Consider the following 13,953-nt stretch of genomic DNA (forward strand, 5'->3'; position numbering starts at 1 on the left):
GTTGGGGCCGGGCTGTGACAGACCTGACCCAGCACAGTCCGTGTCCCCGTGCCCAGAGCACAGACACAGCACCTCAGGTGTGCCTTTGGGTCCTGCCTTTCTCTCCTCCTCTCATCCCTGGCAGACTCTGGGGCTGCTGAGATCATCACCACCAGCCACAGGTCGGGTTTGGGGGCAGTGGGGCAAACAGTGCTTTGGTGGGAACCTCCCAGCAGCCCCGGGAAGGTCTGGCAGGGAAGGTCGGAGCAGCTCGAGGCAGCAGGAAGGTGGCACCCAGGAATTTGTCTCCTCTGGCTGTGCAAGTCAAATTTGCTAATGAGGTCCCGCTCAGGCCGTGCTGACAGCCCCAGAACATACTGGGTGTGTTACTGCAGCGCCGCTGGAGTGAAGTCAGCTTCCCTCCCCGAGCTTTCTCATTACTTCATGCACTTGGCAGCTGCTCACAGGCTGGACGAGCTCAGCCAAAATAAGAACCGATGTAGAAACATGGAAAAGACTATTTAGCATTTCCAAACATTCTTCCTGGGGAGATGGCAGGGGGGGAGGAGGAGCTGCTCTGTCTGTGTGCTCTCTCTCTGCGCTGCTGTCAGACGTGGGCAGCCCTGTGGGGAGGATGAGGAGGGCAGGGGCTCCGCGGGGCTCCTGTGTTGTCCCTCCCAGCCGGGCTGAGCCCTGTCCTGGCACTGCCCTGAGCAGCTCCTCAGATACAAAGTGTGCCTGTATTGAGTGTATCGGCTCCAAAAGGGGCTAGTAGTAAACTGAGAATATTTGGATAAACTTGCCGGCCCTCAGGACTAGAAAAGGACTTTTGTTCACGTGAAGAAAAAGACTGTTCCATTTCCATAGGATGGCTGGATCCTGTCCAGTAAAAACTGAGCTTGAAGTATAAAAAATGATCAGGAGTGTCAAACGAAGGATCTTTTACTTGAGGTCAGATATTTATTTTTATTTATTAGCGTGTGAGATCTCCATCTCTGGCCCAGCTCTGGTCTGGAGCAGCGGCTCTGGGAGGAACAGGGTCTGGCACAAAGAGCGCCTTGTGCCGAGGGATGGGGGTGCTCTGGGGGGCACTGCCCTCTGCTCTGGGCTTTCCTAACCTGCTTCTCTGGCTCCCTGGTTCCAGGTGACAGGGACGGTGTCCCAGGGTGAAACTCTCCCCTTTAGCACCGTGTTCTGTGTCTGCTGTGGAGCTCTGAGCGAGGCCCGGGGTGGAGCTGTGGGGGGGAGTGGTTTGTACACACCTGAGCATCTCTGGCTGTGTTTTCCAAACATCCTTTCCATTGAAAAGTGGTTTGCAAACATTTCTGTGTTATTTACGGACAGACTCTTCCTTCTGCTCTTGGAACAGAGAGGGAGAAGCTCTGGCAGAGCCTCTGCTCCAGTTCACTCCACCAGTAACAGTGAACTGGTGCTGGGCATCAGGAGGCAGAGCAGGACAGGGCAGAGCTTGGTCCTGTCTGTGCCCAGTTTTGGGAAGTTAACACTGACAGAAGAGAGAAGGGGGTGCAGGGAGGGAGCAGTTTGGGGCAGAAGAGGTAGATTTGTTAATCAGAGCAGAGGAGAAGGGAATGAGAGAGCAGGAGCCGACTGAACTCACTCCCAGCTGCAGCCAACGGGTTATTGAGTCCATGAGCCTGCTCAGGAATCTTTTTTTAATGCTATTCTTCAGCATGGAACGTCAAAGACATATTTGGTGCAAATGTTTTCCTGAGATTTATTTTTATCTAATCGCTTATGAAAGTTTTACTGACTTTAAAGACCAGATTTGCTCAGCACCAGTAAACCACGTTTTTCTGCTTTAATTAAACCGTTTTTTGTCCATGAGGTTTTGTTCACACACTGACTACATCAATATAAATACATCTCTGCCAGAGTAATTAATAAAAGCAGGCAGCTCAAGGGAGTGAGCATATGGGTCATATCATCTTTGGGGGCTAGACTATTGTATAGTTCTTCCAAAAAAAGTTAAGAATCGCCCCCAATTAAAATGTTATGTGGCTTATGTATGTTCAGATTTAATTTGGTATAATTGAATTTATGTTCATCCTTAGAGAACTCCCGGGGCTGCCAGATACAGGCAGGAATCATTTATACCATGGAAATACCACCATTAGGTTGTTTTAAAGGCTGCAGGATTAGAGCACAATAAACTGTTTCAGCAGCATTTCAAGGCTTGAGCAGTTGCTTAACTTATGTGTGAGTATTTGTGAAGGGAATGAAAACAATATTGTTCTGGCCATGTTTCATTTGTTTTGCATGCTGAAGCGCTGCTAAAAATGTGATAATTTCCATTTAGCATTAAATTAATAGTTTTTATTATGGTTGCAAGGAATTTGTGAAGTCCTGTGTTCTGTAACTGAGGAATTTTAACTTCGAAATAAGAAGAAAACTGTCACCAAAACAAAAAGTGTTTCCGTCTGTTAATGAGGAAGATTCTGAGATTATTATCAGGTGAACTCTCTAAATACCTGAAGCCTGAATTTTTTTCTCCAAGAGTGTTTGCTTTGAAGAGACAAAACCACCCTCACATTTAGTGTGGCTGAGAGAAAATGATCATAGATTGGTTTGGGTTGGAAGGGACCTTAAAGGTCATCAAGTTCCAACCACAAAATACCATTTTCTGTCCTGCTCATATACTAAATATAAAGCCCCAAGCCTCCTTTTCCAGACCTTTGCAGTTTTCCTGCAGTTTTCCTGGGGGAAGGAGCATGTTGCAGGAGTTCCTGCAATAATTGTGATCCCGAAATCCCAACAGCGAGCAAACTTTGCACAGGGAGCAAATGTCTTCCCTGTCAAACACAGAGGAACAGAGGGACCCGGGAATGAGGAGGGTTCCCTTTCCCTGCCCAGGGAATCCTGATGTATAAAGCAAATATTTGTCGTCCTCAGCTCCCTCTTTGGATCAGAGTCTGGCTTTCTGATAGGTAAGAAAATTGCTCTAAAGGCAGATGCTGTTGTATTTTTTTGTCCCTTCCACTTGACTTCAGAACAGCCCAACATAGCAGGAGCAGAGGTCTCTTGTTGGATCAGGAGGTGGCTCTGGGGGCAGAGTGTTGGCTGTAGGTGCTGCCTGTCAGCCTGGGCTCAGGTGTCCATGGCAGATAAGGAATTCTGGAGGTTATCAGCATCCCCCTAACTCAAACCTGCCCCGCTCGGGCAGTGTGAGAGATCTGGTATGTGGGATCAGGGATTGTTTTGAGACCTGCTGTCAGGGAACCAGATGTGCTGGAACTGCCTCAGTAAAATAACCCGGGCAGAGGCATCAGAGCCCCTCTCACTTGACCCTCTCCTGTGGCTCCATCCGAGCTGTTACCTCGACACCACTACTCTGCTGAGCTGTCTTTTGACCCAGAGATGGCATGAGATCCGTGCTGGAGATTTTGAAATGTTGTTCCTCAGCATATCCAAAGGGCAGATTTATCATTAGAATCAATTCCCTGGAATATACAGTTTCATAAGTAGGTGAATTGGCTCGGGGTAAAGTTCACCCTGGCAGCACTTGGGACTGTGCAATTCACCCCTGTCCTTCCTTGTGGCTGAGATTTCAGTTGTGATCTCAGACAGGACACTGGTTTGGTTTCAGCTGCAGGAAGAAATAATTTAATCAGTCTCTCATTGTCATAATTCTGAAAGGAGAACAAGGTCTGGCTGGAAGGTTTGTGAACCTCTTCTGGGTGTCCCATTGTCCAACTGGCAGGAAATAATCAGTTCTGAGGCTTTGGTGGAAAACAAGCACCCCAGAATTCCTTCTGAAGTTTGAGGCACTGTGTTAGGGGGGGAAATAATTATATTCACTGTGTAGATTTGAGGGCAGAATATTTTGCTTATTTTTGTTCTCTGTATCTATTGAGTGAGATTGTTGCTGACCTCTGGGTGGCTGTCAGGGGAACTCCCCTCTGTGAAACTCTTTTAGATCTTCAGGTAAGAAGCAACTCCAAAACCTTCTTTTCTGTAGAAACAAACCACTAAGGGAAAACGTGCACCCTGGTGTCCCCAGCTTTCATTTCAGTGATGCTCAGATTGAAGATGAACTGTGTGTAAGGGTCACGAAGTGAAGTTCTTGTGCAAGATTTAGGTCATGTGAGCAGCCTTGACCTCCCTCGGGAGGCAAACCAGCCTGGGAGCAGCTTCCCCAGGAGCTGGAAGTGCCCTGAGGATCCGCTTCCCTGGCCTGGCTCTCGTTCTTCAGCCCATATCCCTGTCCTGCAGGGCACAGGGTCGGGATGAGCCTGGATGCTTCCCCAGGCAGAGGGGAGGCTTTACCTGGGGAACAGCTCCCCCAGCCCAGGTCCCTCTTGTCCCTCCAGCAGCCCAAGGCAAGGGGAGCAGCTGATCATTGATCCTCTGGGCCCCTCTGAGCCCCCCACAGCTGGGACCTGCCTCTCCTGCCCTGCCCACAGTGCCTGAGCATCCCCTGGACCCCAAATTCCCGACCTCTCAGAGAGGGCTGGCCCTGCCTTTGTGCTGGGAAGGCCTCTTGGATTACATTTATCAAATAAATCAGTGGGCAGCTCTTGGGCAGGATGTAGCTCAGCAGGGGGGGAGCCTGGGGCTCACAGGCCTCATCACCTCGTTTTTGCACCTTCTTTTGGTCGTGTTTTCGGTAAATCTCACTCTGAACAGATCACACGTCTCAGCTCTCTGAGGGGTGAGCAGAACACTGTTGGTGCATCAAGGGAAAATGTCTCTGGGGTGGTGAGAGGGGACTGCTGTGTTTTCCCAGCTCCTCAGAGAGGGGGCTGCTGTTGCTGTTTTCGAGTGGCCGCGTCGGTCGGGGAACCTCGAATATCCTCTGGTTCTTTTTCTCAGTGCCAGCCCCGCTCACAGACTCATCTGTTTCACACCTCCCAAAGGGCACGAGCCCGGCGTGCAGAGCAGCTGCTGTCCCTGTTTGTGATGAGAAGGGTTGCAGGGGCTCTGCCCCCCGTTTTGGGGGGGTTTCCTGTGTGAGTGGGGCCGAGGTGCAGCTGTGCTCACCGTGGGGGAGGAGCTGCTTTTTGTTGTGCTTTTTTTGGTTTGGTTTTTTTTTTTTTTTTTTAAATCTCTGCTCTGGAAGTGTCAGGCCGTGGGTAAAGCCGTGGTAACATGTGCACCCTTTGGGCCTGTAAATTCGAGGTATTTAAAGTGACTGTGTGGAGAAGTGCACACCTCCACGGGAGTGTTCCCAGCCTGCTGGGCTGCCATTATCCGTGCTGGCAGGGAAAGTGAGAAGGGATAATCATACCCTGTACTAGGCTGGTAAATTTAGTGCTAGAAGAGCACGATACCTGTCTGTCTTAGGACTCTCCCTGCCACTCTGAACCACACCTCTGGCAGCTTTTTGTGATGGAGCTTCTCTCCCTCCCGTGGTTGTGTCTGGCTGTGGTGTGGTGGTGCCTGTCAGTCATGGCCCAGCAGCACCTCAGGCAGGGTGCACAAGCTCTGGGGGAAGGCAGAAGTGAGACCAACACAGTGGTTGTCACTGCATGGGTGTATCTGGCACGAGTTACACGTGGAATGAAAGCTCGTGTCCTTTCCTACCTCTCCAGACACTTAACACCTTGGTCTTGTTGCCATGACTTTGATGACTTTGATTCCCTGCACTTCTGATTCCCAGAAATTTTAAATTCCCTGACAGAAAGTTTGGTTTGTGTTATGCTGAGGTGTTCAAACCTGGCCCAGCCACCAGAGCCAGGTGGGAGGCTGAGTCCAGGTATTGAGCTCTAAGAATAATTCTCTTAGTTTTCAGGAGTGAGACCTACAGATTGTATCCATCAAATACATCAAATACTCCCAGGATGCACCTCCAGAGGCTGGTCAGGATTTATTTTTAAGGTTGGCTGTGTTTTCCTTGTGGCAGAAGCACCTTTTGGGTGTCCCAGGAGCTCTGGGGCATGAGTGACTTGTGTGTGTTTTAATCCCTTGGAACAGCCCTGGGAGCTCAGAACCTCTTGCTGCTGCTCCCTCTCCCTGATGCAGTGAAATGTCCTGAAGCTCCAAATCCTCCCCTGCCTGCAGCAGCCTCTGTCTTTTGTTTATCAGATGAAGATTTCTCTCAAGTTCCCATTCATTTCTCATCTCTTAAGCTTTTACAACTTCACAATTACAGTTTTTTGAAATGACCCAAAACGCTGTAGAACACAGAAGTGGGATGTCCTGAACTCTTTCAAGGGGGAGGAAAACTTCAAAGTTTTAGAGTGTGTATATTACAAAGAACTGGAAATCCCTTTCTGGACTCGTGTGTACAATATCTGAGGCAGCCCTGGGATTTGATTTGAGCATAATTTTTTATGGTTTACTGTTTAATTTGAATCAGTGTGGTATGAATTACGTTACTGGTGAAAAATGAGCTTTTGTTGAGATAAATGCCTGCCATCAGCTTGGAAGCTGCCTCCTGTTTTGACATCTTTACTTTGTGCTTTTCTGCGTGGTGATCAGATGTTGCTGTGCAAGTTTAGCTGTGAGGGTGAGAGTGGGAGGGAAAAACAAGGGGGTGGGATTGGTTTAATTCATCAACAGGAATCGGCACTGGCAGCACCTTTTGTGACATCCTGTGTTATTCAGGGTGTCTTCTGGGTAGGAAAACTGCACCTCCAGAACAGGAATACAGGGAGTTATAGGCAGAGGAGGGAAAGCAGAGCCAGTGTGGGTTTTTCTCAGGAGTTCTTCACTTTTCCCCTGTGCCCCATTGCACAGAACTCGCTCTGCCCCGTGTCAGTGTGGTGCCTCTGCTGTGGGGAGCAGGAGATGCTTTCCTGGAGATCATATTTAATGTGTATAAATGTAAATTTAACGTAAAGGGAGTCCTGGATGGTTACTGCTGCTGGTGGTTCCTCCTGCCAGGGTTTGTGTTTATGGTCAGGTCTGATGTACCTTCTGCTGGAGCCAATCTGAGGTGCCTGAGGGACACAGCAATGACACTGCAGGGTGGCAGGTTGTTTTATCCTGATGCAGGGCTGGCACATGGGAAACACTCCCTGGCTGGTCTGTGCTGGTGTGTAAGAGAAGAGCAGTTCATAGTGGGCAGCCCTTCAAAAGGCTCTGCTGGATTCAAATGCACTCAAGAAATCCAAGCTCGCCTACAGAGCTCGTGTGAGTGATCCAGGCTCCTCTGCTTGGAACCTGAACGGGGAGTTTTGGTAGAAAACAGGCTTTTTCATGTGATTTCTCGTGTGCTTTGGATGTGGTAGAAAAAAAAGAATGAGAAGGTTATTTTTCCGTGACAGAAGTGTGTCCCAGTAACAGCCTTCCCTGCAGCTTGCTGATGGTTTTCCTCCAGATCCCTCACAAAGCCAGATGACACAGGAGCCCAAGAGCAGACTCAGAAACGCACACACCAGTGGAAAATTCCCACTCCAGGCGTGTGGCTTGGGCAGGAGTGAAAGTTCAGAAACATTCATCCTTTTAAAAACCCGAATCGGTCTCTCTCCCTTCGGCTGCAGCAGCGCTTTGTGTCCCATGGGCCAGCAGTGGCTCCGGGCTTGGCAGTGCCACCAAACCCAGCAGTGTCACCAAACCCAGCAGTGTCACCAAACCCAGCAGTGTCACCAGGCTCATCAGTGTCACCAAAACTCAGCTGGACTGCACTGAGTTGGCTCATGTTCGTGGTTCTCCCGTCTCTGGCTCAGTTTAGAAGAGGAGGGAACTTGCTTGTTTGACAGTGGGAGAACCATAAAGGTTTCTTTTCCTCTCCTCTGAGCTTTCCCAGTGTTTGGATACTGTGGGCTTTTGTCCCAGGGCTGGTGGGTTCTGTGTTCTGCTGGAAATCTCCAGGTCTGCTTGCAGAGAGGACAGGATGTGAATGCTGAGGAGACTCCTGAGGACAGGAGGCTGTTCATGGAGCCAGACACATGAACTAAGTTCTCTGATCCTGCAGATCAGCCCTTAGGACCTGAGCCCCCCACACTGCCTGTGTGCCGTGGGGGTCACTCAGCAGACGAGGGTCTGACCACCTCGTGCAGGGTGGTGGCCAGAGCTCTGCTGCTGCTCCTCATGGAGAGCAGAGGCTTTCAGGGAATGGCCCTTTCTGTCCTTATCTGGTGGTTTTGGGGCTGGGAACCGACTTTTTTTGGACAAGAAGTTTACTGTACATAACTCAAAGTGGCTCTCCCTGAGTCCTCTCAGAGCTTTTCCTGTGGCCCTGGGCTGGGGCAGCAGACAAGTGGGGTTTGGCTCAGCTGCTCTTCCCTTCACTTTCCAGTGCTGTGGCCTGTTTGTGTCTGACACGTTTCTCATTAACTCTTTGTCAAATCACCAGGAAGCCTGCTTAATTGCGGGCAGAGTGCTGAATTTATGAGTTCATCTAGGCTTCGTGTCTACACATTGACAGAGGTGTTTCTCTGGATGGAGTCTTTTTCTCTTCATTTTGTGGCAAGAATGGAGTTTCTGTTTCAGTTACTTCTGAAAGTCATAAATTGCAGCAGGCCCTCCCTCCCCTTTATTTAAAAGAAACACAACAAAACTTCATGGCAACAGTTTATTGCTCTAAATCAGCTTGTGGGTCATTAAAGCAAAAAAAGGGGGGGAGAAAAAAAGAGGAAAAATCTCCGACTCCTGCCAAATAAAATGCGCACATCAGCCAAGCTGTCAGAGGCAGATCCTGCGACCACGGGATGAGAAGGTTTATTACACTTTGGGCTTCTGGGGAGGGATGTTATAGCAACAGGACGCTGGGTCACTGATGGCAAACTCCTGGTTGCTTCGTTTCTTCATGCACACTAGGAATCCATTAAGCGACCTGACGACAGATCCGCAGGCACTGCGGCCCCCAGGCACACCTCTGCCGGGGCCAGGCCTTGGACTCTGCCCATTAAAACGTGAAAGGAGCAACCCAGCAGAGAGCCCACAAATTAGAGGAGCAGGAAACCTCAAATGATGTGCAAAAAAAATTGTAAACGTTCGAGGCGAATTTTTCCATAACTTCTGCTCCATAACTCAGCATTTCTGATGTTAATAAATTATGGAACGGAGCCCTTGCGAGATCAATGAAGCCTTTTGGATCCAGAGCCCGAGCGCTGCGCGGCAGATGAAGCTGCAAAGTGAGCCCTGGAACATGACAACAATTTCCTTTTGGCCGGAGAGGGATGAGCCTGAACCGCAGCCACAGCCGGCGTTCTGGCTCTGCATCCCAAATCCCTGTCTCTGCTGCGGGCCAGTTAAAGCCCTGCAATCCCAGGGAACGTGAAGGTGCATTTGTTTGGAGCAGATGGCCTGGAGAGGAGGAGGATGGGGACTTTGGAGCAGGGAGGAGAGAGCGTTCTGTGGAAACACAGGGAACGACTCCGCCAGACAGAGTCAGGGCACAGTTACTGGCAGGGAAGAGGGGGGGAATTGGGAGTTCTTGGATGAACTGTTGGATTTGCAGACAAAAGTCCTGGGAGGTGCCGTGGGTTAATAAATAAACACTGAACTCACCATCTGAAGCAGAGGGAGAAAAGATGAACTTAGTTCTTGGCATATTGAGTAAAAAAAAAAAAAAAAGGGAGAAATCCATGATGGGGTGGGTGGGATCAGATGGAAGAGTGGTCAGGGGGAGATGAGGCAGAGGAAATGCTCCCACAGGAATTAACTCTCTGAGCCCTCAGGCCACAGTCCAGATGGAAGTTTGCTTTTCCAGCAGATCCCAAGTGCACATGGCTGTCCCTGCCCGCCCGTGGTTTAACATGGGGACAAGGCAAAAGGGACACAATGTGTTCCTGCAGGAAGCCCAGCTCCAAGGGGCAGGGATGCTGTGCCTCAGATCCCAGAGGATCAAGGGGGTGACGAGCATTGCCCCAAAACTGGCTGGAGTGTCAGCACGTACTGGTTACAGACCAGCAAAACCAGTGCCAGTTATTAAGTATAAATTTATTTTTTTTCTCCTCTCCCATATCTCCACACCTTTTTTCCCCCTCTCCTCTCGCTCTGACAACTTCTTTTAATGCCTGAGCCAAATTACCCACTGGAGAGAGCCCTGCACTGCCTGGCTGGTGCAGAGCCAGCCCCAGCACAGAGCACAGGCACAACTGCAACTGTTCCCTGTCAGCTCCACCAGGGCAGAGTCCTGCTCATTCCACGGCATCTTCTGCTTGGGTTTTCCTTCCTGTGGCATCTCTTTTGTTGCTGTTGGTGATAAATACCTGATGTCAGCCTTCACCTGTCCAGGGAACAGGGATATCTGTGAATGGATGGGCTCATGATTAAAGCTGCTGATAAGTCCTGGGTAGGGATGGGTTTAGTTCTGGTCCTAACTGTGAACAACCAGGTTTAACAGAGCTGGAGGGGAGTGCTGTGGTGAGTGCAGCCCCACTCCAGCAGCTGTGTGGAGCTGAGGTTTCCAGCAGTTCACTGCAGGGTGAATCCCTCTGTGCTTCCATCTGGGACCTTCAATTTACCCACAGCCAACATTCTTTCCCTCTCTTTTTTCTGTCCACCTGCCCTTCTTCAGAGAACATCAGTTATCTCTTGGTGCTGCTCCTGCTTCTTCTAAACACAGAAAAATGAATTTTCCAGGAGCTTTCCAGGAGCATTTTCAAACTGAAAATCTCTTTTTTTTTTTTAAGTTACTGACAACGACTTGTAAGCAGTTGGCTTGCAGAATTTCGCCAGAGGAAATTTCTGATTTCCTTCTGGTCTGAACTGGAAGAAGATGTGGTGAAAGGTTTCAGCTTGTTTTTCCGGAGTTTTTTAAGGTGGGAGGAAGAGAGAATGTTATTCTGTGTGTGCACATTTGACAGAGGAAAAAATAGATACCGCAGATAGTGATTGGTGGTGGCTTTTGGATTTCTCAGGGTTTTTTTATGCTGTGAAATAACCTTGACCCAGAACATCAGCCCAGAGCGTGAGCGTGTGAACTCGCTCTTTAATTAGAGGTGTTGGCCACCAAGGGCTGAGCTCACCCCGGAGCACCCTGTGCTCCTGCAGCACTTTGAGACCAGCTGATTGCCACCTTTATTTTCTTTTCAGAGGGTCCTCATTGATCCCAGCAGAGGCATCACCCTCACTAAGGGGTGGCTGTTTGCAGAGTCCCCCCCAGTGCCACTGCCGGGCCTTGGGCCGTGGTGCTGGGTTCTGTTTGTGGGGTACAGTGAGTGTGTGTGTGAAAAACAGGAGCTGAAGTTCTCAGGGTTTCATGCAACCTCTTTTTTTCTCGTTTTGATCTGTCAGCTTTCACACCCCCAGCTTGGCTTTTATTTCCCCACGCAGATAAAACCACAGTTTCAGGTGATTTCGAGCTCTGGCAGAACCTCCTCCTGAGGCAGAGCCTGAGCAGGGCTCTGCAAAGTGAATTTGAGCCAAATTCTGAGCTTCCCTTGAGCTGTCTCCCCATGGAATTAGATGATCCTGGAGGTCCCTTCCCACCCAAACCCGTCTGTGATTCTACAATCTGAGTGTCCTCATCAAACAATTCTAGAGGATGAGAGAGGGTGTCTGTAAGATACAGCTGTGAAGTAAAACAACCTATTTGGGAAGTCCTGCAGTTTTCCACATTGTGTTCCCAGGGTGGCTGAGCATCACCAGTTGCTGCCTTATAAATTAATGGCACTGGGATGTTTGTGGGCTGCTGTTCACTCAAACCTTTAAAAACTGTTCAGTGGCTTCAGACCAGCTGAGCATCGATGATTCGTCTCATTCTGTTTTCCAGAGGAATTCCCTGGAAGTTGTTATCACTTTCTGATTAGGTGTGTCCCCACTCCTGCCCCTCGAGGTGCTGGTTTGACTGGTCCACTTCATTTGGGGTCAGTAAGGCCAAGAGAAGCACTTCAATCTCAACAGCTCCAGTCAGCCTCTGTGTTCCTGGAGTTCCCTGAGATAAAGCAGGAGTTATGGTTATTTTAGCTTGAATTAGTACAGTCTTTCAACCCATGTTACAAACACTCTTTTGTTGTTGTTTTTTTCTTGCAAAGCCCAGACAACCTAAAATTGGCTTCGTGTGCCATTACTGCCCCACCTGAGACCTTTGGTGTTCCCAGCAGAGCTCAGAACAAGGGGGTCTAGAAAGTAGCAGGGTTTGAGGAAGGGTCTGCTCAGGGCAGAGTCAGTGGCCGTGAGTGTTCCCAGGCAGGGGATGAAGGAACTGAGCACACACAGGTTGTTTCCTGCCCCAGTCCTGTCCCAAACACACGTTTGGGGAGGAAATGCAGGATTTCAGTGACTCTCAGTGCTGTGTTCGATTAGGAAGGAAGAAGGCAAAGAGTAATGGTGGCAAAGGGTCAGTGCAGGAGCTGAGGGACCAGGGAATGTGTGCAGGGAGGTGGGAGCTTTCCTGGTGATGCTGGCAGGTCCTGCAGTCCTGGGAGTTCAGGGCTGGGAGCGAGAGTCTCAACTGGCAACATCCCCCCGAGATTCCTCAGCCCAGCCTTGGACTCCACTTGCTGCTGTCATCGCTGGGTTTTAATTTTTCCTTTCCTTTGTTTTCCCACCTTTTCTTTTTTTTTCCTCTGTCTTGAAATAGATGGGAAAGTATTATCGTATCCCATGAGATTTTGAGAGAATTAATTGCTAGTAAAAGCATGTTAAGAGCTTTTGATGACTGAAGTAATTTGCACTGACACAGGGTCTGGTCAGGGTAGAGGGAAATCTAAGGAAAAAAGGAGTTTCTGTAACAGGGAGGCCCACTTAGGAGCAGAACAGGGTTTTGCCATGCTTGGGCTCAAAGGCCTTTTCCTTGTTTTCAGGGTGTCCTGTGTAATTTTTTAAATGTGCTTTTTTGTGTGAGTTGCCAACTGGATCATCCCAAACATCTGTCAGGAGTGCTGAGCATCTCCTCTGCTTCTGTTTCTAAACTTCACTGTCTTAAGAGAGCAAAAGTCTCTTCCTGGTAAACCAGTGTGTTTCTTTGAATCACAAACCTTTAATTAACTCTTTTTTCCACACACCTGGAGTTTTATTTGAAGGTTTTCTTTTGGAAGGAGTCCAGTTTTGCACACAAGCCCAGTTGTATCTCACACTCAGCCCCACAGACGTGGTCAGTGGATTTCTCGTGCTGTACTTTGATAAATGAAAGTATCATTTGTTAAAGCATTTTTTTAAAACACCATTTCCCAGCGCTGTGGAAAGTGACTTGTTTTGAAAGTGTATTGAAATATTTGTCATTAAAACTGGTCCTGCATGAAAGGATAAAATAGATAAGGTGAAGATGGAGCAGTTTAAGGACCTTGTCACTGAAATCAACACATTTTGGAGGAATTACCTGCTTTGGTTCCTTGAACTGGTGTGGAGAGCAGAGCTGTGTGTTTGTCTCCAGTTGTGGTCCTGATCCTGTTCCTCATGGACCACTTTGCTGTATGTGCTGGGATGTTCTGCCAACAAGGAATTCCAGATTATGGCTGAGAGCTGGTTTTGCTCTTGTCATCTCTCTGTCAGCTGTGTGTATCATCCAGTGTTCTCTCTTCTGTTTCTTGTTTAGAGTCCTGCCTCGCAAACAGTTTTCCCCCCTCTCCTCTCCCCAGAGCTGCCGTTTGGCCCCAGCTGACCTGTGCCTTTCTCCCGTTCCCCTGCAGATTGCTGAGGACCTGGGCCATGAGAAGTTCTGTGTGGACGCTGGCCAGGCTGGGGCTGGGAGCTGGCTGAAGTACATCCGTGTGTCCTGTTCCTGCGACGAGCAGAACCTGGCTCTGTGCCACGTCAACGAGCAGGTAACGGCCCTGTGCCCACCCCTGTGCCCACCCCACCCCTCCACAGGGGCTGCTGTGCCTACCCCGACCCTCCACAGGGGCTGGGGGGGTTGGTCAGAGCAAGGTGTGGAGGGGCAGCACTGACAGGAGCCAGCCAAGGCACTGATCTGCTCAGCAGCTCCACTGGGGTGTCCCTGGGACCCCCAGAGTTCGGATCTTCCAGCCCCCGACTCCTCTGGTGGTGAAGCAGATGCTGTGAAATGTGGGTGATGGTGACAGAACAGACTGAGACGGGTGGGAATCAACACTGGGGGTTCATGGCCATGGGAACTGTGGGCAGGGGTGGGTGGGGAGCACAATTCCAGGCTGGGAACTCCAT

The 13,953-nt window shown here is 49.6% G+C and overlaps 1 protein-coding gene across 3 annotated transcripts in view; it reads left to right on the forward strand.

The window, feature by feature from the left end:
• The window catches only part of PRDM16 (PR/SET domain 16), a 253,931-nt gene that overhangs the window by 199,312 nt on the left and 40,666 nt on the right, over window positions 1-13,953 (forward strand). For all 3 annotated transcript variants that reach the window (XM_027702074.1, XM_027702075.1, XM_027702076.1), the window contains exon 4: window positions 13,461-13,595. In XM_027702074.1, the coding sequence (XP_027557875.1) occupies window positions 13,461-13,595 (135 nt within the window). The remainder of the gene's footprint in view (window positions 1-13,460; window positions 13,596-13,953) is intronic.

This window comes from Neopelma chrysocephalum, unplaced genomic scaffold, assembly GCF_003984885.1.
Source record: "Neopelma chrysocephalum unplaced genomic scaffold, ASM398488v2 Primary Assembly neopelma1_180, whole genome shotgun sequence".
NCBI lineage: Eukaryota > Metazoa > Chordata > Aves > Passeriformes > Pipridae > Neopelma > Neopelma chrysocephalum.